This window comes from Furipterus horrens, unplaced genomic scaffold (genome assembly GCF_987537825.1).
Source record: "Furipterus horrens unplaced genomic scaffold, mFurHor1.1.pri manual_scaffold_10, whole genome shotgun sequence".
In the NCBI taxonomy this organism is placed as follows: Eukaryota; Metazoa; Chordata; class Mammalia; order Chiroptera; family Furipteridae; genus Furipterus; species Furipterus horrens.
The window spans coordinates 35,194,228-35,220,242 of NW_028327180.1; the positions used below are offsets into that span (position 1 = coordinate 35,194,228).

A 26,015-nucleotide genomic window follows, 5' to 3' on the forward strand; every position below is an offset into this window, starting at 1 on the left:
TTTGCGAGGGAATCCAAGCTGAGACAAGCATATCCAATGTGGTAGGTCACGGCAGAGTGGGAAATTGTATTGTACTCTTTTCTTTTGAATGACTACATTTGGTTTATAATCCCAAATAAATTGTATGCTCTGCAAGGACAAACATTATATTCATAAAGGTGATGAGGGGAGAGGGTAGTTTAATCCCTGTTCTCTACTCTTCATCTCCCTCCTTACTTGCTCTTGCCTGGAGGAAAAAAAGGCTGTAGGGCCAGGACAATCAATCTGATTGCATAACAAAATCAGTGCAGGTGCTTGTTACAAATACAGGTTCCATGACCTCATCCCCCGAGTTTCTGATCCTTTATGTCTTAGACAGGGCCCAGGAATCCTGACTTCCATCAGTGTTCCCCTAATATTCTGAGGTTGCTGGGATGCTCTATGTAACTATTATTCAGGAAACATGTGTCCACACATGGCTTCCTTGAAGAGGCATCAAGAAATATGCATTCAGGTCCTGAGTCAGCCACCTACCAACATTTTTTATCCTGAATAAGACACCTAACCTGCGTGAGCCTAACCTGGGAACAGCTGGCCTGAATAACCTTCTAGCTTCCCTCCAACAATCCTCACAATCTAATTCTTCACAGAAAGTTTGGTTTGGGGATGAATTTGTTGCTTTTGTATTTATTGGATATTTCTTCCTAGAATTTTTTCTTTTCATTTCTTTTAGGAGCTCAAGGAGTGCTCAGGTCATGTATTTGTGGATTCTGTACCTGAATTCTGCTTACCAGAGGTAAGAGTAAAGTGAATCTTACTGTAGAAACAAAGCATATCTTGTCATCTCTCAAAATGAAGTCAAGAAATAATTTTAAGGGCTTAGCTGCCTATTTTCAAGTTGAAATGAACCTGTTATTCCAGTCACTGCCTTTTTTTTTTTTTAATTGAATTTATTGGAATGACATTGGTTCACAATCCAGTCAGTTTGTTATATGGCTAAAATATCATTTAGGATTTCTTTGTGTTTGTGTGGTAATCATTTGTCACTCTCGTCTTCCTGTTTCTAGCTCTTTCCATAATCCCTGCGGGCACTTGCACTAGGGCATAGTTTTGAGCAAGGTAAAGAAATAACTCAGGCCTTTCGGTTTTGTGATTATAGTGCCTATGACTTGGATCAGTCACACTTTTCCTAGTCTTGCTTACAGTGGATAATTGGGAATTGCTGTAATTCAGCCAATGCAGTAAACTATAAAAATTCTTATTGACTTGAAAGATCATACTGAATGAATTTTGCTTGAAATTCACAGATTCTGAACTGAGTTATAGATATCTGTTGTGTACCTATTGTTATCAAAGTGAGATTCGTTAGGAGAGTACAGGGCTGGCTTTATCCTTTAAAGAAAACAAAGATCAGTTTCCATTAGTTTTAAAGGAAACTAATCTCAGCTGACAGGCCTAGTCCCCAGAGTGCCCTCGGTGGAATTCTCAGTGACAGATGAAGTGTGGGGAAGCCCGTTGCTCATCCAGGGTTGCTGAGGAAATCAATGAGAAGCTACCATCCTGTTCTGCCCACACACCCCATGGATTACAGTGCCCGTAGAGGATACTTGCACATCTCAGCGCCAAAGAGAAAAGAAACTTAGAGTGCCATTTCCCTTCCTGTTGCCCTCTCTTCTTCCCTCTCTTCCCATGTCTACACTTCCCTTGTTAGCCTATAGATAAACATTTTTCTCTTTAAAGTATGTGTGTGTGCCCTCTGGGGTACCAAGTGAGAGGAAGGAAGGGCAACAGAAAAGGGCATGGTAGTTGACAGAGAAAAGGGGGACGTTTTGGGGGTAAAGTACTAAGGGTACGGGTGAAGTTACCAAGGATCCGAGCTCTCCCTACCTGCCTTTATTCTCTTTGTCACTTTCATTTATCATTCAGGAATCGGTGGGGCAGCATCTGTTCGAAGACCCCTAATCCCAGCTGCTACGTTCATTTTCAGTTTTCTGCACATGGCACTGACTGCCGCAACCTTCAGCTCATGGCCAGCAATGTAGAATCTATGAATTGCTGTTCTGATGACTTTGTAGCTTGCTCCATAGAGTACTAAACTTTGAAACTGGACAGTTAACATTTCACAATTCACCTTTTAGTGAGCTGAAGGAGTATGGATATATTTAGGATTCTAGAGCAGCGGTTTTCAATTGGTGTGGGGCGACAGGTACACGGGTGTGCCACAAGAATGTTTACAACGTGCAATACCTGACTAGTCGGGGGCACTGACCCCTTTGCCCCTAGATTGTCAAATAAAAAGCTGGCAATGGTTAACCAACAGTAGCTCTCCAGTGTGAATGAATCAAAATTATACCCATCTTTTTTGTCAGATCAGCAGAAAATAATATTTTTAGTAATTAGTTTATCTGTGTCATGAGATGAAAAGGTTTGAAAATTGATGTTCTACAGCCATATAGATTTTTTCAACTTCATAAGTTATAGTTTATAACAAGTTAGTAATAGTTACTATTTCAAGGTTGAACCAGGGCATTGTATGATCGGGAGAAAACAGGAGAGGCAGAGAATCAGGAGAGAGGTACTTGCTACTGTCCAGCCTTCAGTGACTTATGGGTGAGTCAGGCAGACCTGATCCCAGACCTCACAGAATTTATAATTTATGATCTTGTACAGCTACCTTAGACATCTTAATGTGCCCTAAAGTCTACACCCTGAACTGTGTATAAGGCCAGGACAGTAGAGTAAGCAACCAATAAGTGACAGTAGTTTTGACCCAATTCATGGTCTATAGAACCCAAGTGTCCGTATACTAGATGTTTAAAATTAAAATAATATTTATTGGATTTCACTAAGTAGAAAGTATGTAAGTAAATATATAAATGTGAGTATATAAACATGGTTTGGATATTAAATTTATTTCTCAGAAGAAAAAATGTTTATGTAGATACTGTTGATATATATACAGACAGGATGTGTGTGTGTGTGTGTTTTCTTCCAGCTATCCTCACCAAATTTCTAGCATTCTAGACTTGGTGGATTGATTCTTACATTTTAAAGAGAAATTTCAAATATTCTTACCCAGTTTCTGTACATGAGAGAGAAGGTAGAGAAGCTTTTGAGCTTTGCTGTTTCTTCAACTGTCCTTCCCTGTTTTCTTCTGTATCTGTCACTCTGCTACTCTGTCTTCATATCCTTGTTTATTTAAAAATGCTTCTAGAGAGGTGGTGGGGAAGGACCAGCAGAATGCTACGTGGCCTGTCACGATGAGGATGTTGTCTTGGAACTGCAGTGTATAACATGGGGTTTAGGATGATGTAAATTGAATATTATTATCATTAAGCATTTTATTCACACGGATTGCCATTGCCTTAGACAGTAAGTAGCTTTGACCTCAAATGTGTTAATACATGCCGTTCTCAGGAGCTGATTATGCCTTGACAACTTTATTAAATTAACTTATTTCATACGTAAAGTTATTCAACCAGAAAATACCCACAGCCAAAATGGTACATTGTCTATCGTCTGCAAAGATGGCACAGACATCTTTGTTATTTCTTCCCTCTGGGGGCATATTAGCTCGGTGACCCATTCTTGTAAAAGACTTCCTTGACTTCCCGCACACTGTCCCTAGTGCACCATGCGGTTTCCCGAGGGTAGCTGTCACGAGGCAGAGAACTCAGGTTGAGATGATGTCTCTGAACCACAGTGTCTCACTTTTCCCCACAGAAGGTGCTGCTTCTAACTGTATTCCTCCAACAACAGTACCTGAGGCCTGTGACCTGCTCGCTGCCAAAGCTGAGAGGGGACAGAAATAAGTCAACAGGGAGCTTGACCTCAGGGACATTTAATATTTGAGGGACAAAGTGATTCTTGGAGTTGCCCTTGCACAGAATGATGACTGCCATCAGAGGGATGTACATAAAGTGCCTTGGTTGTTCTGAGAAAGAAATGGTTTCTTTCATCTGGGCAAATCAGGAGGGCTTTGTGAAAGAAGAGAATTAAGCTTTCGTAGAGGTTGGAGACTTAAATTTATGGGAAAACCATTTCCTTCTAGGAGACTTTTCATAAAATTTACTAAACATGGTAGCATTGTTCAGTAAACCTGTCTTTTCCATTTTCATATGACCTTATAATAGGGGAAAAGGTAGATCTGGGGTTAAGTCTGGGGAAGAGTAGGAAAACATAATTTCCTTTGATGACTGTCACTATTTTGTGTGTTTTTTTGGAGGAGTGTTGCTCTATATCTAGCACTAGTGGTCAAATGTTAGCTCTTAAAAAAGTAAAAAGGAAGGTTGGTTCCCACGTTTGACTTAGGAAGAGCGGGCTTCTGTGCACTGCTCCCTCCATTCCTGTAACCCACAGCAGTGGTGGCCCCTCCCAGCTGCCTCCTGCCACCTGGCAGCAGTGGCTGAAGCACTGTCTTTATTCTCCTGTGTCAATCAGAACTCTGGTTTGGTCAAATCGGGGCGCTGCTGGTGGACTGGCTGCCTTCTTGCTGTTAGCCGTCCTGTTCTGTTACTTCATGTTGACATTGGGAAGCATCCTAAAATGAGAACAGAAGTGTTGCGGGAAAGCCATCATTACTCTGTCGTACAGAAACTACTCTGCATCCTGACAGCATCATTATTCAGTCACATCATGTTGAGCTCTGTGCTCTGAACAGATATATATCATTCCCTCTCCTTTCTTTGCAGACCGAGCTAATAGATTTGTCTACGGTAGATGTGATCCTCATCTCTAACTACCACTGCATGATGGCACTGCCGTATATCACTGAGCACACCGGTTTCACAGGCACAGTGTACGCCACAGAGCCCACCGTTCAGATTGGCAGGTGAGACTCCATGCTTATCCCGTTAGCATGTGGCTAGAGACCAGTTAATAGTGTTGTGCCAGGAATGATTGTTGTTTCCTCTGAGCAGTGGATGCAGAGGACCAGCATGAATAGACAGCTCTCTAGATAAAACAAGCATTCACTGGCATCTCCTAGAGACTGATCCTGCCAATAGTCTTCATTGTCTTTTAAATTTTTTGGTACCCAAACTGGAAGGAGTTCCGAGAGACAGATCCTCTGTGCAGATGATACTAATTAGGAGAGGTGATGTTTAATAAGATGCCACAAATAGGGACTGCAAAGAGCTTCAGGAGAAAGGGACATAGCATATTTAGGAAAAGAAGAAATTTTATTACTTTGCTTTCAAAATGCCTCCCCTCCCCTCCCCTTTATGGATGAGTGCAGATTAGAATGGAGACAGCTTGTAGACAACAGGATAAATAATTAGATTGCTAAGTTGTCTATACTGTTATGAGGGTGAAACTCGGAACTCTTAAGGGGGAAAACAAAAACCTCAGGCCTCCCTTTGACTCAGTACGTTCTGCTGTCTCTTTCTCTGCACCCCTCCCCCCCGCAAGCCTTCATGGTTGTTGCAAGTAACCACAGCATCATTTAATGAGTAGAAAACCATGTGAAGACAAATACCCCAGGAAAAGGAATTATATTGAAGCAAACTAACAAGTGTGGTATAAGGTGTAACTATCAAGACCAAAAATATGGGTCCTCGGGTCTTGCAAAAGTCCAGCAAGATGGAAGTACCAGAAGGGAAACAATATGTCCTTGTTTTTGTGTCAAATCACATCACCTGCAGTGTGTACAGAAAAACATAAGGGATCTGAGGAAGAGGCGTTACAGGAACGTAAAATACTCCAGGTGATGGACCAGTTTCAGTGAGGGGCACACTGAAAACATTGGGCTCTCGTCTGAATGTGAAAGCAGGAGGATGGACGCGGCCGACTGTTCTCCCGAAAGCTACAGCCAGAACAGTACTGAGCCTGGATCCCAGACTGCAGGCTGAATCTGCCTTCCAGATGAAAGGAGGGGATGGTATTAGGAATAAATAAATGAATGGAAATGAAGGTGTTCAGCCTTCAAATGCTAATAAATATATGGCTTGCCACATCTATATGTTGATTGGGAGAAGGTTGAAAATATAGATCATCTCTACTGGATTATGAAAGGGGTTTTTTGATGTTGAAAACATATTTCTAGCTTTCTGGTCATCCTGTAGTTATCCAGCGTCCTGACAGTTTTCTGTACCACGTATCCCTCAGAGCATGAGGATCACTGTCCCATGGAGTGAGGCGTTTCTTATGTTCCTTCAGCTGTAGTTCTGTGGTAACCAGTCCATCTTGTGATCTGCATAGCCTGCCCTTTTTGCAGGTCCTTGAATTGGGTCTTTAGGATTAGTCTTCAGAGGACTCTTTCATATGGAATTTTGTTAATCCCTAACACACACTTCAAGAAAAACTTACTCTACCAGTTTAAGTTGTTCATTTAGCATTGACTGCCACACTAGGAAAAAAAAATAGTTTTCCCTGAAGCCACGATGTTTTATTACGGAAACAGAATAAAAACATTGAATACAAAATATTTCTTCGTGATTTGATGAAAAAGTAATGGGAGAACTTGGAAACAATTCATAAAGAAATGTTTTTGTTTACATGTCAGATTTAGTGAAATTTAAAGGTTAAAATAAATAGAAAATAAATTAACTTATATTCATTTGATCTACATTTTTTAATTGCCAGTATTAATTTAACAATAACACCATCAGTAAGTAAGATTTTCCTGAACCATCTGCAGGGTTTTATCTCTGAGGCCACTCTTCACATAACATGTATGTTTTAGCATGGTAGTGTGAGTTGCCTGTGCGCCACAAGGCACCCAAGGTAAAGTGACATGTGAGTTGTGTGTTTCACAAGGCTCTGGGCTTAAAACTAGGGTGAGTTAAATATAACTCACATGGCAGTTAATATGTTAATATTACCATTTTAAAAATCCTACCTCTTCCTTCTGCTGCCACCAAAATCAGGAACTTCACAGTCAGTTAACTTTTTCTCTTTTTGTATTTTTAGTTACATAAAGGCAGAGATCTTAGAATGAGAATTAAACCATAGGCCTATATGTTTTAGTGTTTAGAGACAGGAACATAGCAGACCTGTTTTATGTTCTGAATTTTTAACATGGAAATTCAATAGAAAGCTAGGTTTGTGTCCAACTTTATGTAAAGTAGTGCCCACGTTTATATGCAGCAAAGAGACAGATGACTGGGGAGGGGGAGACAGACAAGCCCATTTCTCTCAGCCACAGTGTTAGAATGATGCGTTTTGCTAATTGTTTTATGAGTGTTCATCACTTTGTTGTTGTTTAAACTCAGGCTTCTCATGGAAGAGCTGGTGAATTTCATTGAAAGAGTACCCAAAGCTCAGTCTGCCTCCTTGTGGAAGAACAAGGATATTCAGCGGTGAGCAAACGCCTGTCTCTCCCCTTTACAGGAGAGCCTCAGGCTTACAAAAGTCTCATTTGTTTTCTGTTTTAAGTATATGTATACTGTTAGAACTAAAGGTTATCTTTTCCCTATTTTATGAAAGGGTTATGTTTGAGTCAACCAACATATTTTGAGAATCAACCATGCCATGTGCAAGCTACTGTGCTGGGTCTGGGACTTTTTAAAACTTAGTACAATTGTCTCTGTCTCTGAGGTATTCAGGGGTAAGTGGGAAATCAGACAGTTAAATGGGTGGATTACAACCTGGATGGCATGATTTGGAAGAGATGCTTAATCACAGTGCTGAAGACACTCAGAAAATGAAGAACTAGGGAAGCTGGGAAGGACTTTCCTTAGGAGATGGCTTTCTTCTTGGAGGGAGAAAAGGACTTTTCCAGACAGAAAAGGTTCAGGCACAGCGTCCAGGATATAGTGTTTTCAGGGAACAGGGAGAGATTCAGGCTGGATCAGAGTGGGTAGAGTAGAGAAGAGAGAGATAAAACTAAAGCGGAATGTTGGAGTAAGATAATGAAGAAACTAATATGTAAAATTTGAATATTTTTGAGAGTGGGAAGCCCGTCAGTGGAGGTTCATAAGGAGGAGAATGGCGTGATCACATATTTATTTTGGGGAACATAGCTCTGGAAGCAGCATGGAGAATGGATGGATGTATAGAGATGGGGCAGGAAGGCTGTGTCCGAAACCCGGAGAGAACAAAGGCCTGAACTGAGGCACAAGCAATGAGCATGAAGAGCCTCACTTAGCCCTGACCAGTGTGACTCAGCTGGTTGGGGGTCGTCCCACACACTGAAAGGTCGCCGGTTCAGTTCTGGTCAGGACACATGCCTGGGTTGTGGAATGTGGTCCCCAGTCAGGGCATGTGCAGGAGGCAACCTATTGATGTTTCTCTCCCTCTCTTTCTCCCTTTCTTCCCCTCTCCCTGGAATCAATAAAAGAAAAACAATATTTTTTTTTAAGTCTTAACTTCTCTGCAGTAGAATTGAAAAGAATTGGTAAGAATCGTGGAAGAAGCTGTGAAGTCATTGTCAGGAAAGTAAGAGAAGCACTGAGTGGAAGCCAAGGGGAAAAAAGTGTCCCCAAACTCAGGCTTGTTAGTGGTTTCAGATACTGCAGGCATTTCCTCATTAAGATGGAGGCAAGGCCCTTGGCTATGGAATTTCCAGAGAAGTTAGCTTCAGTAGAGTCCTAGGATCAGAAACCCGATGACAGGAGGTGAGGTAAGTAGATACATAATAAAGGAGGCAAGGAGGCAGCTTGATTCCTCTTCCATGCTCTCATATGTAATTGGCAGCAGAGGATACCAGTCAGTCTTAACACACTGTGGTTTTTCTCCAGTCCTGTCAACTGCTGCCTTCCCCTTCAGGCGCCCGCTGTCCCAGACCCCCAGTCCGACCTCCAGCCCGGCCTCCGGCGTCAGGTCAAAACTCATCTGACAACTTCTTAAGTAGCACGTGTTCCGGACACTCCTACCCAAGGCCTGTCGTTTCCATCTGCCTTGGCACTGAGTTCTCTTTCCCTCTAGATCAGTGATTTGTTAGCCATCTGGTTATCTAAACTTCAGAATGTCCTAGTTTTTGTGAGTACTCTTTCTAGAAGAATACATATATGTAGCTAGGGCAATGTGCTTTGTTTTTATACTATAACTTTCAGAGTTTGAGCATGTGAGTCTCCTCTATACATTCCTTTGTATATGAGTTATATATCTTACTTAACATGTGTAGCATCATCCTCAATGTTTTATTTAATAAATCTAATTTTTTAACATTATCATTTTACGGAAGAGAGAACAGGCACAGAGCGGTTAAGTAACTTGTTCATTGTCACCCAACTAGTGAGCTTTCGTAGGACTTGGATTCAAACCCAGACAGTCAGGCTAGTCTGGTTCCAGAGTCAATGGTGTTAATCACTGTGCTGGGCCGCCTCTTAGGCACACAACATGCCTCTTCTCGTGTGTGTGTGAGGGGAGGAGGAAGTATGTTTAAATGCTCACATTTTCTCCTTGGTTTTATGGATCTGCTTTATGCCTCTGTTTCCTCAGCTGGGGATATGGTGTCTGTCTGGCTTCACGTTGGGAAACGTTTTCTGGACATGCACACGTCTGAGTCTTTAAATGGTTTTCTTGATCTGTCCGCCCACCTGTGGAGTACAGGACCACATCAGACCCACTTCTCTACTTCCCCCTCCTTAGAAACCTTAGGACCTTGTTTCCTTTCCCCGTGGAACATGTATGCCTTGGCTTCCCTTGCTTCCTCCTTTTAAATTTATACCCTATATAATATTCTGCCGCAAATAATTTTGGCACAGCAGAAATGACGTTCAAAGGTCACTGTTTCCTGACTCCCAAACCCTGGGCCAAGTTTTAGGAAGTTCCAAGTCTTTATTTGTCTTTTCTTCTGTGACCTTGGGTAGAGTCCTTGGCAGTTTTCCTTTGCCTCCCATTCTTTATAAAATACAAGATAACTGGCTTGCAAAAGACGTGCCATTGTATATTAGGGAGAAGGGTGAATTGAACTTGAAGAAGCAGAAGGCTAGGGAGGCGGCCTGGAAGTTATTTCCCAAGAATCTTAGGAAATCTCCCTTTTTCAAAAGGTGCTAGTTGAAATAAAATCTTGAATTTGCTATCTTGCTACCTGGTGGGCAAAAATCAGAGACTTGAAAACTAACTTGGTAAAGGAGCAAGGAGAATAACTCCTACTATTAGAGAAGACCATATTTCATTGTTTCATACATCGTGGCCATATTTCTGATCCTGGTCAAGTATTTTGTTTTGACTTTTCAGCATGAGATGAGCCATACTTATTGATAGAGATAGAGAAGAGTCTAGTTATTGGAAAGACTATGTTGAGGTTTTAGAAAGACAAACCAAAAAAAGCTGTGTCTTTTTTTTTCTTCCTGGATAAACTCAGCATACATATTAGAAGTGGTGGAAAAATTCAAAGAGCTGCTTTGTAGTTGATATCAGCCAAGAGATTTCTTTTGAAATATTCACCTAGAATTTAACCTTAGGCCAGAACACTAAAAGTGCTTCATGTGGACAACATTTATGCTAAAATATTGATGTCATTTTAAAATTTCTCTGTCACAAGCCAGTTGATCTCTGGTGCCTCAGAGTACTATGGCGGGCAGTATTGAGAAACGTTGTTTGCTAATTCACTGACATTTTTCCCAAGTGATGTGGAGCGTTTCTTCTCTTTACTTTTTTTTCTTTAATTCCTTCACTCTCCTTACCTGATGCCTCTAAGGTAGACGTCACAAACTCAGATGCCTCCAGGAACGGGCAGGATAAGCAGAGGAGTGAGGCGGGGACCCAGGAAGCATGAATCCACCACCGCACCTCTCCCAGGGGGCAGCTGACACGCAGCCGCAGCCGCAGCCAGTTGTGGCCATATGGGGACGTGAGCCTGTCACTGCCAGATCTTCCTTTTTTTTTAAGAGAAGCTCAAAGTTTGGATATTTTAAATGTCATTTTAAAAAATAATTTTTAAATGTTGGCTCACACATTAAAATAAAACCCTGTATGATCCAGGTAAAAACACCTCAGTGAGTTGAATTTGAAGTTTGAGCCCCCAATTTTTGACTTGTACAAACCGTCTGTAGGTAATCTCTTGATTAAGTGCCTGGAATTAATGCATCTTAGTAGCTAAGTTACTAATAATATACCATCACTAAAGAAAACAATAAATTAAAATCCAACTCATTGGTCAAAGGAGTTTGACAGATTCCCTTAAATCATTTTCCTTAAATCATATTTTGAATTAGCATTTGATTTAGTATTAGTGTGTATACCCAAAAAAACTATTACTCTTGCTTTTTTTGGCAGCTGTCTGACTCCCTGCCTCAGTTGACGCTTCTCCTGAGATTTATTTAGAAGTTAACCATCCTTCTTCCTCATTTTGACATTGCAGTTTACTCTTCTTGAAAAAAAAGAGATTTTGAAGGGTAGGAAAAGGAGACTCCTTTGCAATGTAATTTTGAGTTTCTGACTTTTCCATACCTACTTCAAAGTTTAGATTTTTTAATGGGAAAATTCAAAGCAAAATATTTCACTTAAGAAACTATCCCAACCTCTAGTATTCTTTTTGTTTAAGTCTGGCATTTATTTTTGTATAAGACTAGAAATCTGCAATTGTCTTCACAGGCATTAAGGAATTATGCGTTGGTATATTTCTAGCTGAAATGTTATGGCAGTTTTCAGTACTCAGCTTAAAATGTGGGTTCATGCTTCATAGGAGATAGAAAAAGCAAGCATATTGTAGTTGTAGTTACTCTTTAGTTATAATATGCTTGTAGTTGGGTATTATAGAGGAATTGATCAGGTCTAACTATCTAGTAGGAAGAAAACTAAAGCTATGGGCTTGGAAATCAAATAAACTGGTGTTTGAATTTCAGATATGCTTCTTAGTAGCTGCAGCAATTTATTTTCTAGGCTCTATTTCCTCATTTACAAACTAGAAATAATATAAGCAACTTCACAGGGTCATTGGGAGGATTAAATGCGTTAATATGAGTAGTATTTTTACAGCGCCAAGCACATAGTAGGTGCTCAGTAAACACCCACGTCCTTTTCCCCTTTAGTGATACACTTGGCTCACATAGCCCCCTTTCAGTTGTCAGAACACATCTGCCTTCCACAGCCTAATTTATCCTTAGCCTCTGCCTTTTCTGATGAAAGCAAGGTAGGATAGTAGAAGGGAAACTTTTATTTCTCTCTCTGTCTTCTAGGTTTTTTATACATATTTTAAATCTTATTGTATTATTAACAAATGAACCCCAATAATAGGTTTCAAGTATACAATTCTATAATAAATCATTTGTATAGTGTATTCTGTATTTACCATCCGAAGTCAGTCTCTTAAACCGTTTTCTTTCTTTTTTCTTTTTTAATTTTACTTGTTTATTTTTAGAGAGAGGAAAAAGGAGAAAGAGAAGGAGAGAAATATCACTCGGTTCCCTGTTGCACACCCCCTACTGGGGACCCAGCCCACAACCCAGGCATGTGCCCCGATTACTGGAAATCGAACTGGCAACCTCTTGGTACACAGGCTGGCGCTCAATCCACTGAGTCACACCAGCCAGGACTCTTAAACTGTTTTTTAATCCCTCTGTTGCCTCTAATTATTTATTACTGTCGTTCAGATTCTGGGACTCAAATCTCCTTTTCTGTTAAATAAAAGAACCGAATTAAATTATAGTTTCTAAAGACATCCAAGGGACACGCTCCTGAAGCAGACCCTCATGGAGTGGCCATGCTTTGATGGAGTCCTCACAGCTTGTTCTTCAGCATTGCAATTCCGGAACCTAACCATTCCACTTCACGCCGAGTCTCTGACAGACCGATTCAGGCTAACTAAGCTCTCAGGGTATTGCCTAACAAACAAAAATTCCATTTAATCACATTATACTGAGACATCTGCCTGGCTTCAAAATCAGAATGGTTCATCCCTTTAGGATGCTGTGTTTTGGTCAGCAAGTCCACTTACGAGATCAAATTATAGATTTTTTTCCCCCCACGAGCATTAATGAGAGTTAAAGTAGAGATAATTTAGGTATGTTCAGGAATTGTTTCTATTACTCTGTGGTAGCCTAAACAATTTCCTTTGTTGTTTCCAGAGATAAATTGATCTAAAACAAAACTGCAGGATTATAATCTAGTTTCAGGTTAATATTAAATACATGATTTTGAAGCTCTGCATTTAGTAAACTATCCAGATTGTCACTCTGCTAACACATCTCCCCTCCATCCCACCAACATCTGTGTTAAGCACAGTTTGCTGTAATGAGAGGAAAACAACTTTTCTGCTTCTTATATTCTTTGTATTTTTCTCTGACATTCATTTTGTTCACTCATTCATCAAACACTTAGAAAAAGCCCAACCGATGTTTTATTTATAAGCTTCTAAGTGGTCCCAGTGGACTTGAAAGTCTTCCTTTTTCACAAAAACATGACCTGGTATTGCTGGTGCTGGCGGAGTGGAAGGAGAGGCAGCAGAGCTCTGGCATGAAGTCAGGGCACTGAGAAAAATGTTTATGAAGCACTCGAGTGTGATAAGAACAGAACAAAACAACTCTTTTAGAAAGTACTTATGAAACATTTAGACTCTGAGGATTTGACTTTGATAAATTAGAAAGCCAGAAAAAAAAAACAGGCTTGTTCCCACTGTATTTCCTTATCCAGCTTATCAGCCAATAATCCTAATGGCTTTGAATGGCTCTCTAAATGCCTCTCTGTTGTAAAGTCTCAGGTGAGCTTAAGGAGAGTTTTAGGGAATGCTGAGTGAAGATGTTAAAGACAAGCAAGATACTAGGAGATAGAAGGAAGTAATGACAAAGTGACTATCTCAAAAGAGTAAAAAGAGGTGTTAGCGAAAGGAATTTCTGGGTATAAATATGGAATTCAGAGAACTTCAGACTTACGTGTTGATTAACTACCAAGTGCCTAGCATTATAATAAGTTTGTAGAAAAATGCCCAAAAAGGTTTAAGACAGTCCTGTACTCAAGGAGTTTATCAAGCAAAGATTAGGTTCCAAGTGGCAAGACTTAGGCTGGGCTCCACAGGTTCAGCAGGGCTTGAATGAGGAGAGACTAGTCCAAGAGGAAGGAGCAGGATGGGTAAAAACATGGTAGAAAGGCTTGACCGAGAGGCGACGCTTGGGTAAAATCCGCCGTCGCGCACCAGGAAGGAGAGAAAAGCACTGAAAGATCACATTAGACAAAACAGGAATGAAACTTTGTACTTTTGAAAATGACAATACATTTCACTAATTCTTAGTTTAAGTTTTTCGTCTAGCTGATAGAAAATATACCCAAATGTATATGTGAAAATATCATCACCAAACATATATGACATTTCCTTCTAGACATTTCCTAATAGAGAAATGGCAAATAAGTGATTAGTTTTGGATCGGAAAGGTGTAGTCAGTATGTCAGGTACCCGAAGAATTGAAGAATTAATGTGTACTAAATATCATATATTTATTTACATACCGATATATATATTTTTATTACTTGTTTGCTGTAGTGCTCATAACAATTTGTGAGGGAAGTATTTTACCCTCATTTTAGAAATATGGAGGGGGAAAGAGAGTAAATTCCTCAATATTGCTACTAAAAGGAAAAAAAAGCAAAAATCAAAGTTAAATTGGATAGGAACATCAGTGTTCTACAGAAGTTCTGTACAATTAGTTAGTAAAAGTGTCATTGAGAAGACTTGAGAAAAGCGCAAGCTTAGTTAAGGTATTGGAACACTGTCTCTGTACTAGAACGGGTCCCAGAAAGTGTTATAATTTATTAGTAACGCTGGGTCATCGGCTCTGTGTCTCCCCCAGGCCACGGTTATCTCAGGCCCCCTGGGAAGGACCCCTTCCTGGCTCACTTCATGTGGTTGTTCGCAGGATTCAGTGCCCCAATGCCTCCCTCGGGCCCTTGCCAGCATTGGCCTCACTGCAGAGTATGGGCAAGATAGAATTCAGTCTTTTGTCACCTAATCTTGGAAGTGACATCCCGAAGCAAGCCGGTAGGTCCAGGCCATACTCGGGAGAGGAGCAACACAAGGGGGTGAATACTGGAGGTGGGATCTCCAGGAGCTGTGTCAGCAGCCTCCTGCCCCCAAACCCTAAGTTGAACGGGTCACACAAGACCACAGTCGTTGGGCCCTGCTTAGCCTTCGTCTTCTGGCTCACGAGTCGGTTCCTCCTGACGTTGTCACCACCTCGCACACTGTCAACAGTGCTCACTTCTGCCCAAACTTACTGGTGCACTCCAGACAGGACTCACTAATAATTGACCCACTGGTTCTTACCTTTCATGAGCTGTAACAAGATAAAAGATATTTTGTCTTTTGAATATTTTGATGTTGGGGATTATACTCAGTGCCGAGGATACAAAAGTGAGAAAGATACTACTGTGTGAATAATATGATATCATGAAAGATGTATATTGTTTTTGTCATTGCACTTAACAAGACTTCTTCCGACATTGCTCTATTAAACTGGTTATCAAAAATCATCATGGCTGTTTCTGTGTAAACAACTGCTTTCTTCAGTTTCTCTGAAACATAAGTTTATGGTTTCTATGCCATTTATCCTGGTTTGGCTCAGTGGATTGAGCGTCGGCCTGCAAGCTAAGTGTCGCTGGTTCGATCTTCCAGTCAGGGCACATCAGAGAAGGAAAACTCTGACTCCAAAAAACCTCCGCTGCCTTGCGGCATACCTCTTCAGGGGAAAGGCTAGGGGAGTAAACCCCGACAGAAAATCTGGAACCTGAGTCCCTAAGGCGGTTTGACGTTGTAGTCAACACCGGCTACTCCTGCGGCGCACCTGAAGCCAAGCTGTATTGACTCCGTCTTTCCCTTGGATCCTTCAGCTGCGAAGAGAGGGGGGGTCTGCTGCATGGGCAACAGCAGACCCTCCATATCACCCTGCCCAGGCTCTGTAGCTTCAGCTTCACTGGAGAGGACACTCCAGCGTCATCGCAAGATGTCGATTCAACACGGGAGGAGACAGATACCGTGTCACTCCCGAGTCGGACTGCACAGCCATTCTCGGCGGTGCAGATAGACTCTTAAGAAGCTACACCATCGTCTCTCGAGACGGACGGCTGCCGACGACGAATCTCCAGCAGAGTAGAAGCATTGGAGTAACCAAATGCCTCCTCTTGAGAGAGACTATTCCAGATTCTAATCTGCTTCATTTTTGCAGAACATTGTCCTAGATAGGAAAGGGAGAAGATCCTGGGAAGGGCCACCAAGGGAAGAAAGTAAAGCCCAGGTGGTATTTTGGGTAATGGCAGTAATGTCATCAAGGGGGGATGGGAAAGGAAGCCCAGGGTAAAGAAAGTAGGTCACACTAGCCTTGTGTGTGACTTGTTTAGCTCAACCTCTCTGGCGGCTGGAAGTTGTTCAAATTGGACTCGTATGTGAAATCTGTCCTACTCGTGTGTGAAATCTGTCCTACACAAAGTCACGAACCCACACACTATAGGCCAGCATGAGGCAGACCTGCTCCGGGCCAGTCCCTGTCCGGTAACACTTGAACAACATAGGGGCCAGGGATGCCAACCCTCTGCACAGCTGAAAATCCACATAAACCTTTTGATTCCTTCACAACTTTACTAATGGCCCACTGGCAAGCAGAAGCCTTACCGAGAACATGAACAGCCAATTAATACATCTGGTATGGCAATGTATTATATACTTAATTTTTACTGTAAAGTAAGCTAAAGAAAAGATGTTACTAAGAAAACCATAGAAAAAATATTTACAATACTGTACAAATTTATTTTTTAAAGTCCATGTATAAGTGAACCCACGCAATTCAATCCTGTGTTGTTCAAGGGTCAACTGTACTGAGCTGTGAACAGCTCCCTCAGTGCCAGGCTCCCTCAAGCCTGTGACATTCTTCTCTCAGTTTCCCTATTCCACTTGCCCAAGACTTTTCCTAGCTTCTCACTCTCCCGTCACAGAAAGACCCACTGTGTAAAGAATATAGGCTGAGGCAGGAGCTAGATAAAGAAGGAACTTATAAAGTCATGCTAAAAGCCTTGGATTTTATCTTGAATGTAATGGTGAACCATTAAAATGGAGGAGGGTATGTGTGTGATAAGATTTGCATTTTTAACATATGATTTAGGCCCTTCCTTGAGGAAGGGCAAGTATACAGTCAAGGCTGGCTCGTGGCTTTTGACACCTCTTTTATTGCCTTGTAGTGTTATGGAATTTTTCTTAGACATAAGCTCCATATGAGCCAAGAAGCCTTTATGTTGTGCCTATTATATCCTTACAGAGCTTCAATATTATGGCCACAGTCAGGGCTAAGTAAACCTAAAGCAATGCAATTTACATAGGCCAGACAAGTGAAAAGAAAGTCTTCCTGTGTTTATGTAGAAGATAAAGAGAAGGCTTCTTGATATTTTGTTGCTGGAGAAGCAGAGGCAAAGGGAATGGGAACAACATAATCTATATGCAATTCTGACTAAATCGCTAGTGTTTACGTTATTGTGACTGCATAAGTGCAACTCACAGGCCATATAACATTATTAGGATAATTTTTTCTCTGGCACAACTTTCTGTTTCCCCTTGGGTTAGTAATTATCTTCTTTTCTTATTTGCATAGATTTCTAAGCACTTATTACTAATTTATTTCTAACCTCTCCCGCACTTGTAGAAGTCCGTCCTCAGTATGTTTAGACTCAGTATTCTAACAATTGTATCTTCTTAGAAACCCTCTTGCAGAGCTTTCTCTCATCCAGGACTCTGATTTTAACTGCTTCTCACAGCCTTCAGTTGAGGATCATCTTCACCATGATCCTGAAGATTTCTACTCCTTTCTTCAGTTAGAAGCTGTTTTCTGAGTCCTTTTTCTTTCCCTTTTTTTTTTTTTTTTTTTTCTTGTTTACACCTTCATTTTGCAGGGCACATCCTCCAGTAACTTCCTGAGAAACCACACTTGAGAGGTTAATTATCTGAGACCCTGCACTTCTAAAATGCTTTTGTTCTGCCCTCACACTCTGATATAAATGCAGATAAGGTATCATTTTTTTCCTAGAATTTTGAAAGCATTGTTCTGTTTTCCTCTAGCTCCCAGAAATGCTGTTGAAAAGTCCAGGGCTATTGAGTCTAGGTTTGGTATGTATCCTGTTGATTCCTCTGTGGAAACTTAGAATCTTCTCTTTGTTCTTTAGGTTTGTGATGCCTTCCTAAAGGACAGTTTTCTTTCATGTGCTGAGTACTTCATGGGTCTTTTGAATTTAGAACAGGGGTGGCAGCAATGACCAAGCCCCTGTTTCATGGGCCAGACCTGACCTGCCCCTGTTTTTATAGTTCATGGGCACAGTCATTCATTTACATTGTCTGTGCCATTACGTGGCCAAGTTGAATAACTTGACAGAGATTGTATGTGGTCTGCAAAGCTTAAAATATCTGTAGCCCTTTAGAGAAAATGTTTGCTGACCCTCCGCTCACCCCCCACACACACCCCCGCCCACCATCTAGAAAATCAAGAAATTCACTTCTGGTTTAAAAAAATTTTTCCCCTTATTTTTTAAGTTTTCTTCTTTTTTTGTGTGTGTTATTTAGATGTTGAATCCCCTGGATTGGCTCTCACATTTTTCTCCCCAATTTTCCATCTCTCTTTGTTTGCTCTCTTGTCTAGGATATTCTTTTAACTTGATCCTCCCAACCTTTCTGTGAGGTGTTTTTTTTTGTTTTTTGTTTTTTGTTTTGCTATCATATTTTTTATTTTGGGATAAATTTCTCTATTGTAAAGTTTTTTATTATAATATAAAATACAGATACCAAAAAAACACAAAATTAGTATATATAGTTAATAAATTATTATAAAGCAACCACCCTTATAAATACTACCCAGGTTAAGAAATAGAAAATTTCCAGTAACTCAAAAGCCCCTCCATGTGCCTCAATCTAATCACTACCCACTCTCAAGACATATATCATGGATTTCAATCCATGGCAATACTCTTCTTTTTTAAGCTTTGGACAGTGAAATGCATCTTCAAGTCATCCACTCTGTCCTTTCATTATGACCTTTGTAGTCTTTGTTTTTTTGGTGCTCTTTTTTGGTTCTACTGTGGGTTTTTTGCTCTCTGGTGTAGCAAGATGTTGAAAACTCCTCTTGTACATTCCCTGCCCTAAATCTGGAATCACCCATTTCTCCAAGAAACTCTGGGTTCTTTTGTGGGAAATGAAAATTTTAGCTCCCATTCTGGTTGCTAACAATGTCCATTGGTTTTGAATTAGTCATTGCTTATAGGCCTTTTTGGAAGACACCTCATATATATTTTCCTTCCTTTTTAAAAAATATACTTTTACTATATAAGGTCTGTCCAGAAAGTATCCAGCCATATACTATGAAAAATACATTTATTGAAGAAGATATAAGGTACAAGAGACATTGTACATAGGACAACAATGCCTCAGTCCCCTTCAAAGTAGGCACCTTGGAACTGCACACAGTTCTAATCACCATCAGCTGCCCCGTCGTGTTTTCCTGAATCTCATTGGCAGCCCGAAATCTCTTCCTTTTCAAAGGCGATTTTAGTTTGGAGAAAGGCCATAAGTCACAGCATGCCAAATCTGGTCTGTAGGGAGGCTAAATCGCCCTACAGACCAGGGTGATTTGATGTTTCACCAAAAACTGCACTAGACGTGATGCATGAGTGGGCACATCGTCGTGATGAAGCTGCCAATCACCAGTTGTGCATAGCTATGACCTAAATTATCTGAATAGTTTCTGCAGAGGAATGTTCAAGCTTAACGCAAAATTTGATGCAGATTCGTTGCTCTCTTCACTCAGTCATTTTGAATGCAACGACCACACAGTACGCATGCTCACTCAATGGCATCTACCACCCCCACTGACTACTACAGTGAAGTTATCATTGTTCACACATGCGCGTTCCAGTCCACTCTCCCTGGCTGCCAGGTTACCTTGATGTTGCGTATACCATTCTCGTTATATTAACTGTGGTTGGACTTTTTCTGGACAGACCATATATATTGTCGGAACATGCAGCCATTACATTTTATCCTCTTCCTTCTAACCTTCATTTGGTCTTCTATAAGTAACTATACATTTAATGCTCACTACCAACACACGTATTAGTATTTCTATCATTGTTTTGGCTTTCTGAAACTCATTCTTCCTAAGATATCTAAGGATGTGATTATAAGACCAATATATCCTGAGTTCTTACACATTAATAATTATTTATCTGTGTAATTCTTGGCTTGCATTTTCTTTCTTTGAGTGTCTTAAATATGTTACTGTGTATTCTTCTAGTAAAAACATTAATTACTGTTGAAAACTGTGATAGAATCTTTTTTTTTTCTTATAAGTCACTTTCTCTTTGCCTATACACCCGAAGTTTTACTTGTCTGTTTTCTATATAGTCTAAATATTTTTCCAGAATATATCTGGTGTTAGTTCTTTGGGGTCAGTATTGCCAGGTATGCAGTGTGTTCTTTTAGAATGTAGTTTCAAGCCTCTTTTTAGTTTAGCAGTTATGGTGTTTGGTATTTGTTCTGCTTGGCTTTCTATTAGGGACTCCTATTGCCTGTATGTTACACCTTCTTACCTGTCTTCAGGCCACATTGCCACTTTCTTTCAAATTTTTATCTCTTCATTCCTTTTTAGTGTTTGTTTTTTTTCTTCCTATATTTTACCGAACAGCATTATTTGTTATGTTTATTCACTCTTGTGTATAAGTGTAATCTTCATTCCTGACTTAAGATTTCTAGTTTTTTAGTGAGTTGTCACCTTATTTTTAAGCTTTTCTGATTTTTCATTTATGTGAGTCTTGTACATCTTGTATAATTTTCAATGTTTTTAACCTATTTTAAAATCTTGATATGTTATTTTGGCATGCTTTCATCATCTGTATGCTATCATATTGTTATTTCCAAGAGCTCTTTTTGTTTTCTTAAGGCCTCACCTTTTTTAGTAGAATTATCTTCTCATTTCCTAGGTATCCTATCTATTTATCTCTCTAGAATATAATGGTAGTTATATTCTACCTGCCTCGTTTATTTTCTCTCATTGCCTCTCCTCCTCCCGCCATGTGTTTTGGCCTTCATCATTTTAGACACTGGCCTCAAATGTATGGTAATCCTTGATAATTGGCATGTGTTTAAGAGTTAAACAGTAAAAACGGATTAGAATGTCCTTGTGCTGTGAGTAGGTTTTGTTGAATTCTAGACTTTGTCATAATATAGTCTGGTTGGGCAATTTCATTGTGAAACCCTCAGTGTCAGTATCTTTCAGTTGAATTTTCCTTGGTGCTGATCAGATTTTTCAGAGAAGGTTTTTCAGTCTCCTACCCTGGAGGGTGTAAGCCTAACTGAGTGTTCTGGGAGCTTGTATGATGAGAACATTTTTACTGTCAGTATATAAACTTTTGCTTAAGAAAACTGCCTTCACTTGATGGTTTCTCCTTGTCCAGACTCTCAATTTTACTCTCTAGAGAATAACCTGTGGGACACGCTGGGGAGGCGACGGGGGAAGGGAAGGGGCAATTGCTGAGTTGTTTAGAATAGGTGAGGAGAACTGGAAGCTTCTATTTTTTAATCAGTTTTTTCGACAAATCCTCTTATTTTTAGGTCCACCTTCAACTTCAGCTCCAGACAAACACATTGTTTCCAATGGCTGAGCTTTTTGTGGGCTCTGTAGTATAAATTAGGTTACTCAAATTGAACTTTCCTGTGTCTACCTCAGTTACCATTTGTCCTTCTTTCTGTCATACTTCCCGCTTCCCAAAATGCTGCTGCTATTGTCTTTTCTCTCCTTCCCTTTGTCAAGGGGCTCTGTAAAGCCTTTACTGTTAAGTGTTCAGTGCTATCTCAGGAGAGCACAGAGATGACACACACCATTCAGTTCCCCAGGAGTTCCTTCACCTGGATTGTACTGAGAATCTCAGGAAGTCTCTTTCCAGGTCTGCTCTTAATGATGTTAGAGCAAATGATAAAACATTTTTCTAATGACACATTTTTGTTTGCTTGCTTGCTTGTTTGAATGGCTGCCCCTCATGCTGGTCTGAAAGATCACAAATCATGTTTTAGTTTCCTTTTTTATGACAAGCCTCATTTCTGTTCAACCCAGCCCATTTCCTATAGCTTTGCAGGCCCATGAGTAAAGTTTATTCCATTTATCTTTTGTGAACAGGGAAGAGAATGTGAGATGTCATATAGAAATGCTCTATATCAAGATGTATATGGTAAGCCCTAGGACAACAACTAAGGAAATCACTTTTAAAAAATGAAAAATCACTGAAGAAAGGCTACATCCAAAAATATTCAGTTACCATTTAAAAAAAAGTAAAGGAAGCGTAGAGGATGAAAGAGACATGACATATAGAAAACAAAAATTAAATTAGCAGACATAAGCCAGCTCTATCAATAATAACATTAAATGTGAATGACTTAAACAATTCAATCAAATAACAGATTAGCAGACTGGATAAAAAATAAAAAGATCCAGCTATATGCTAGTTAAACAGAGAATAGAAAAACAATAGAGAAAATTAGTGAAACCAGAAGTTGGTTCCTTGAAAAGATCAACAAAACTAACCTTTAGTGAGATAGACCGAGGGAAAGAAAAAAAAAGAGTAATAATGCCTAAATTATTAGAACCAGAAATGGGAGTGGAAACAGGACGACCCACAGAATCAAAAACAATTACGAAGGAATTCTGGGAACAGTTGTGTGCCAAAAAGTTGGACCCCTTAGATAAAAAGGACATGTTACTTGAAAGGAATCTCTGTAACATGAAGAACTGACATGGTGGCGCTTTCACAGGCTGCTGCCGTCTCCTCTCAAGGACGCAGTGGACGTATCGACCTGGAGAAGATGCTATACACTGCCAGAGGTGAACTCCGCCCTCAGTAAAATCCAGCTGGTGGGGTATTCTCAGAAAATTGTGAGTGTTGATGTGATTTTAAGTGATTAATGAATGCTTTCGATTCATATTGTTGTGTTTTGGTAGGATCCCGAAGTGCCCTTTTATGAGCCATTTGATCCCTAAGAATGTTGTACTAGAGTTGAAAAGACAGGACGGGGCGTCTGTCACTTTCCTCCATCCCTCCCAGGTTCTTATTGGTGCTCTTTTCCTAACCATTACATTCCTCATCACTAGCTTGCATTTGATTGGCCAGCATGTCATAAGTCGAAAGAGGCATCTCCTTCTATTCACTGTAGAATAGTGGCTGCTCTTTTACAGATTTTGGACAAGTGAAATAGGAAACAGAGCGCATAAAAGAGATCAAGAAGCAATTTGGCAAGTACAGCTTTTGAGCTCTGGCCTGATAATGATAAGGTTCCCATTTCTATCAGCTTGTGCCCAGAGCCACTCAGTACGGAACAACCACGAGAATAACACCTATAGCCTGAGAAGAAGAAAAAAAAAGAACACTGAAGCATTTGTCTCTGATTTATTTGGTATCATATCATCTCTGCCTTGTAATGAGTGAGGCCTATGAATGAGCTGGAACTCTCAGCGAGGTGACAGTTCACAACTACAGGATCGCTTTCTGTGTCTGCCACATGGGCTCTACCATCTTTCCATTTTACTTCAAACTTCCTGGTTTCCTTTGAGAGAGTTTCTAAGTGGAGAAGGATATTTCTGTTTTCTCTTGCAAACGTATCTGAAATGGCTGCATTCCTGAAAGCTCACCCCTCATTCTGTCGTTCCTTTCCAGGAGCTTTTTGGTGCAGTCCAGGTGACTCCGCTAAGCTCCGGCTATGCCCTTGGGAGCTCCAACTGGATCATTCAGTCCCATTATGAGAAAGTGTCTTACGTCTCTGGATCCTCCTTGCTTACTACACATCCCCAGGTAATTCTACATTCTCATTCAACAACTCAGCTCTTTGGTAATTTAACCCAAATTCAGAATTTATCCAAAGTACCATCAGCAGTGTTTTAATCTTCCTAATTTTTGTTTCTGTAGATACTTTTTTAAAAAACTGTAGTAAGAATATTTAACATGAGATCTACCCTCTTAATAAACTATTAACTGTCTAATACATTATTGCTGACTATAGGTGCAGGGATGTACAGCAGATCTCCAGAGCTTACTCTTCTTGCTGAACTAAAACTTTATATTCTACAAATACTGTTTATCAAAGTTAGATTGTTTATGTTCCAACATTTAGAATCTCAGGTTCTTCTGTAAGACCCTGCTGCCTCTAGGGTCACCTCTAAGATTCTGAGATTTCCCAACACTTCTAATAATTATAGCCTGATGTAGGAGCGAGACGGACACTTGTTTACTCAGCAGATATTACTGACTTAATATTTACTAAGGTCCTACTATGTGCCAAACACTCCTCTAGGTGTTAGAGATTCAGTGATAACCCACAGGCCAAGTGCATGCTCATGGATCTAAGTTCAGGTGATGTGTGGAAAGGGGATGGTGTGCAGAAAATAAATGAGCAAAGTAGTTTCAGATTGTGATATAAATACTGAAAACAACAAAGTAGGGTTATGTATAGAAGGATAGATACTAGTCTAAATTGGCTGGTCAGAGAAAGCTCCTGGGGGATATCTCATTGGAAATAAGGCCTGAAGCAATGAGCCGTGTAAAGCTGTGAAGGCAAACTCTCCCAGACGCGTGGCAGATGAAGGGCCCCTAATGCAGGAACGTGGGCATGTTCGAAGAGCAGAGCACACCCTTGTGATTGCAGCATACGGAGTATGTGAAAGGTGTAGTCAGCAGAGATGTCCAGAGATTAGCAGAGGCCAGGTCATGTAGGACTTGGTAGACCATGATGAAAAATTTGGATTTTATTTTAATGTGTAGAGGGAAGTCCAATCCCATTTTATGTGGGAAAGAATGGCTGCTGTGAGCCCAGAACAGTAGGTGCTCCTGTGCTGCCATTCTGCACTGGTTTTTTATTCCTTCTTTTATAATTAAGTTTCAGCTCAAGGTCTAGAGGGGACAAGTTGTAATTTTTTCCTATAGCTAGCAGAATTCTGGGCCTTTCCCGCTTATTGAAATCAAAAGCCCATCAATGTCATCTTAATGAGCTTCATTGCATCAAAATGTTTTATTGGTAGCTTCTATCATTCCTGATCTATTCCTCCATGAAAGACAGAAAGATTACTCGACTGACAACTCTTCCAATTTGTCCTGCTTACATCAAAGCCTTTATGGTGCCATTGATGTAATTTCCAGTAAATTATTCTTATAAGGTTCATAAATTTGAAGAGAAAATAAGGTTTTGAAAGTAATGAGCAACATACTTAAGTAATTAATTTTAATTCTTACCTTGCAATGAGTATTGCATGTAAAAAAGAAAATAAATTAGATTTTCTTTTACCCAGATAATTGGATTCTATATTGAATTAACAGGGATAAGGAAAGTTTTGGTTTGAGAAAACTTGATAGTTTACTTCAGAGGTCAGCAAACTATGGCCCATGGACCAAATCCGAGCCACCCCCCACCTGTTTTTTTAAATCATGTTTTGTTGGAATACAGTCACACCCATATGCTTATGGATTGTTAACGGCTGTTTATACTTCAGACTTTACAGAAAAAGGCCAACCACTAGTCTACTTGAGTGGAACCCTCACTCGCTAGGAAGAATATAGCAGGCTGCTCTAATGATCCCATAAGCACAGGGGAACGAGAGTTTGGATTAAACCTGTGGTGGTAAGGATGGAAAGATAAGTTAAAGAAAACATTGGCAGTTCTTTCATTCAACAAACGTATATTGAATGTTCACTGTCTCCGGGGAAAGAAAGATACAAGTCAAAGATTTCGTTCCTGGGTGACATTGAGGATGGTGATAGGAACACTAATCCAGTTGACAAGGAGCAGTTGATGGGAGTGGGGGTGGGGTGTTGGTTTTAGAAGGGGTTAGTGGGTGTGATGAATAGGAATTTGAGAGAACATTGGACAAATAAAATACAGAGCTGGAGCATGGATGTGAGGCAAGCCTGGAAACAAAATGGTGAGTCATCAGATTTTGAAAAGCATATAAATAAAGGGCTGAGGGAGAAAGAATAGGCTGCAGGGAACACTTATCAATAGACAGTGGAAAGTAGGAAAATAGTCCTGAATAAAAATGTTTAGAGAGTTGGAGAATTGAGGCCAAAGAAAATACAGCATCCCAGATGGAAGAGGAAGAGCACAGGGTCTCGGTATTAATTTTTTTTAATTGTTTTCATTTGTTTATTGTTTTGAT

At 40.2% G+C, this 26,015-nt stretch overlaps 1 protein-coding gene across 1 annotated transcript in view; it reads left to right on the forward strand.

Moving 5' to 3' along the window:
• Positions 1-26,015, forward strand: part of INTS9 (integrator complex subunit 9) — an 86,089-nt gene that overhangs the window by 39,503 nt on the left and 20,571 nt on the right. The window contains exons 4-8 of the mRNA XM_090289021.1: positions 713-775; positions 4,671-4,810; positions 7,191-7,277; positions 22,628-22,748; positions 23,527-23,661. Coding sequence (XP_090145147.1) covers positions 713-775; positions 4,671-4,810; positions 7,191-7,277; positions 22,628-22,748; positions 23,527-23,661 — 546 coding nt within the window. The remainder of the gene's footprint in view (positions 1-712; positions 776-4,670; positions 4,811-7,190; positions 7,278-22,627; positions 22,749-23,526; positions 23,662-26,015) is intronic.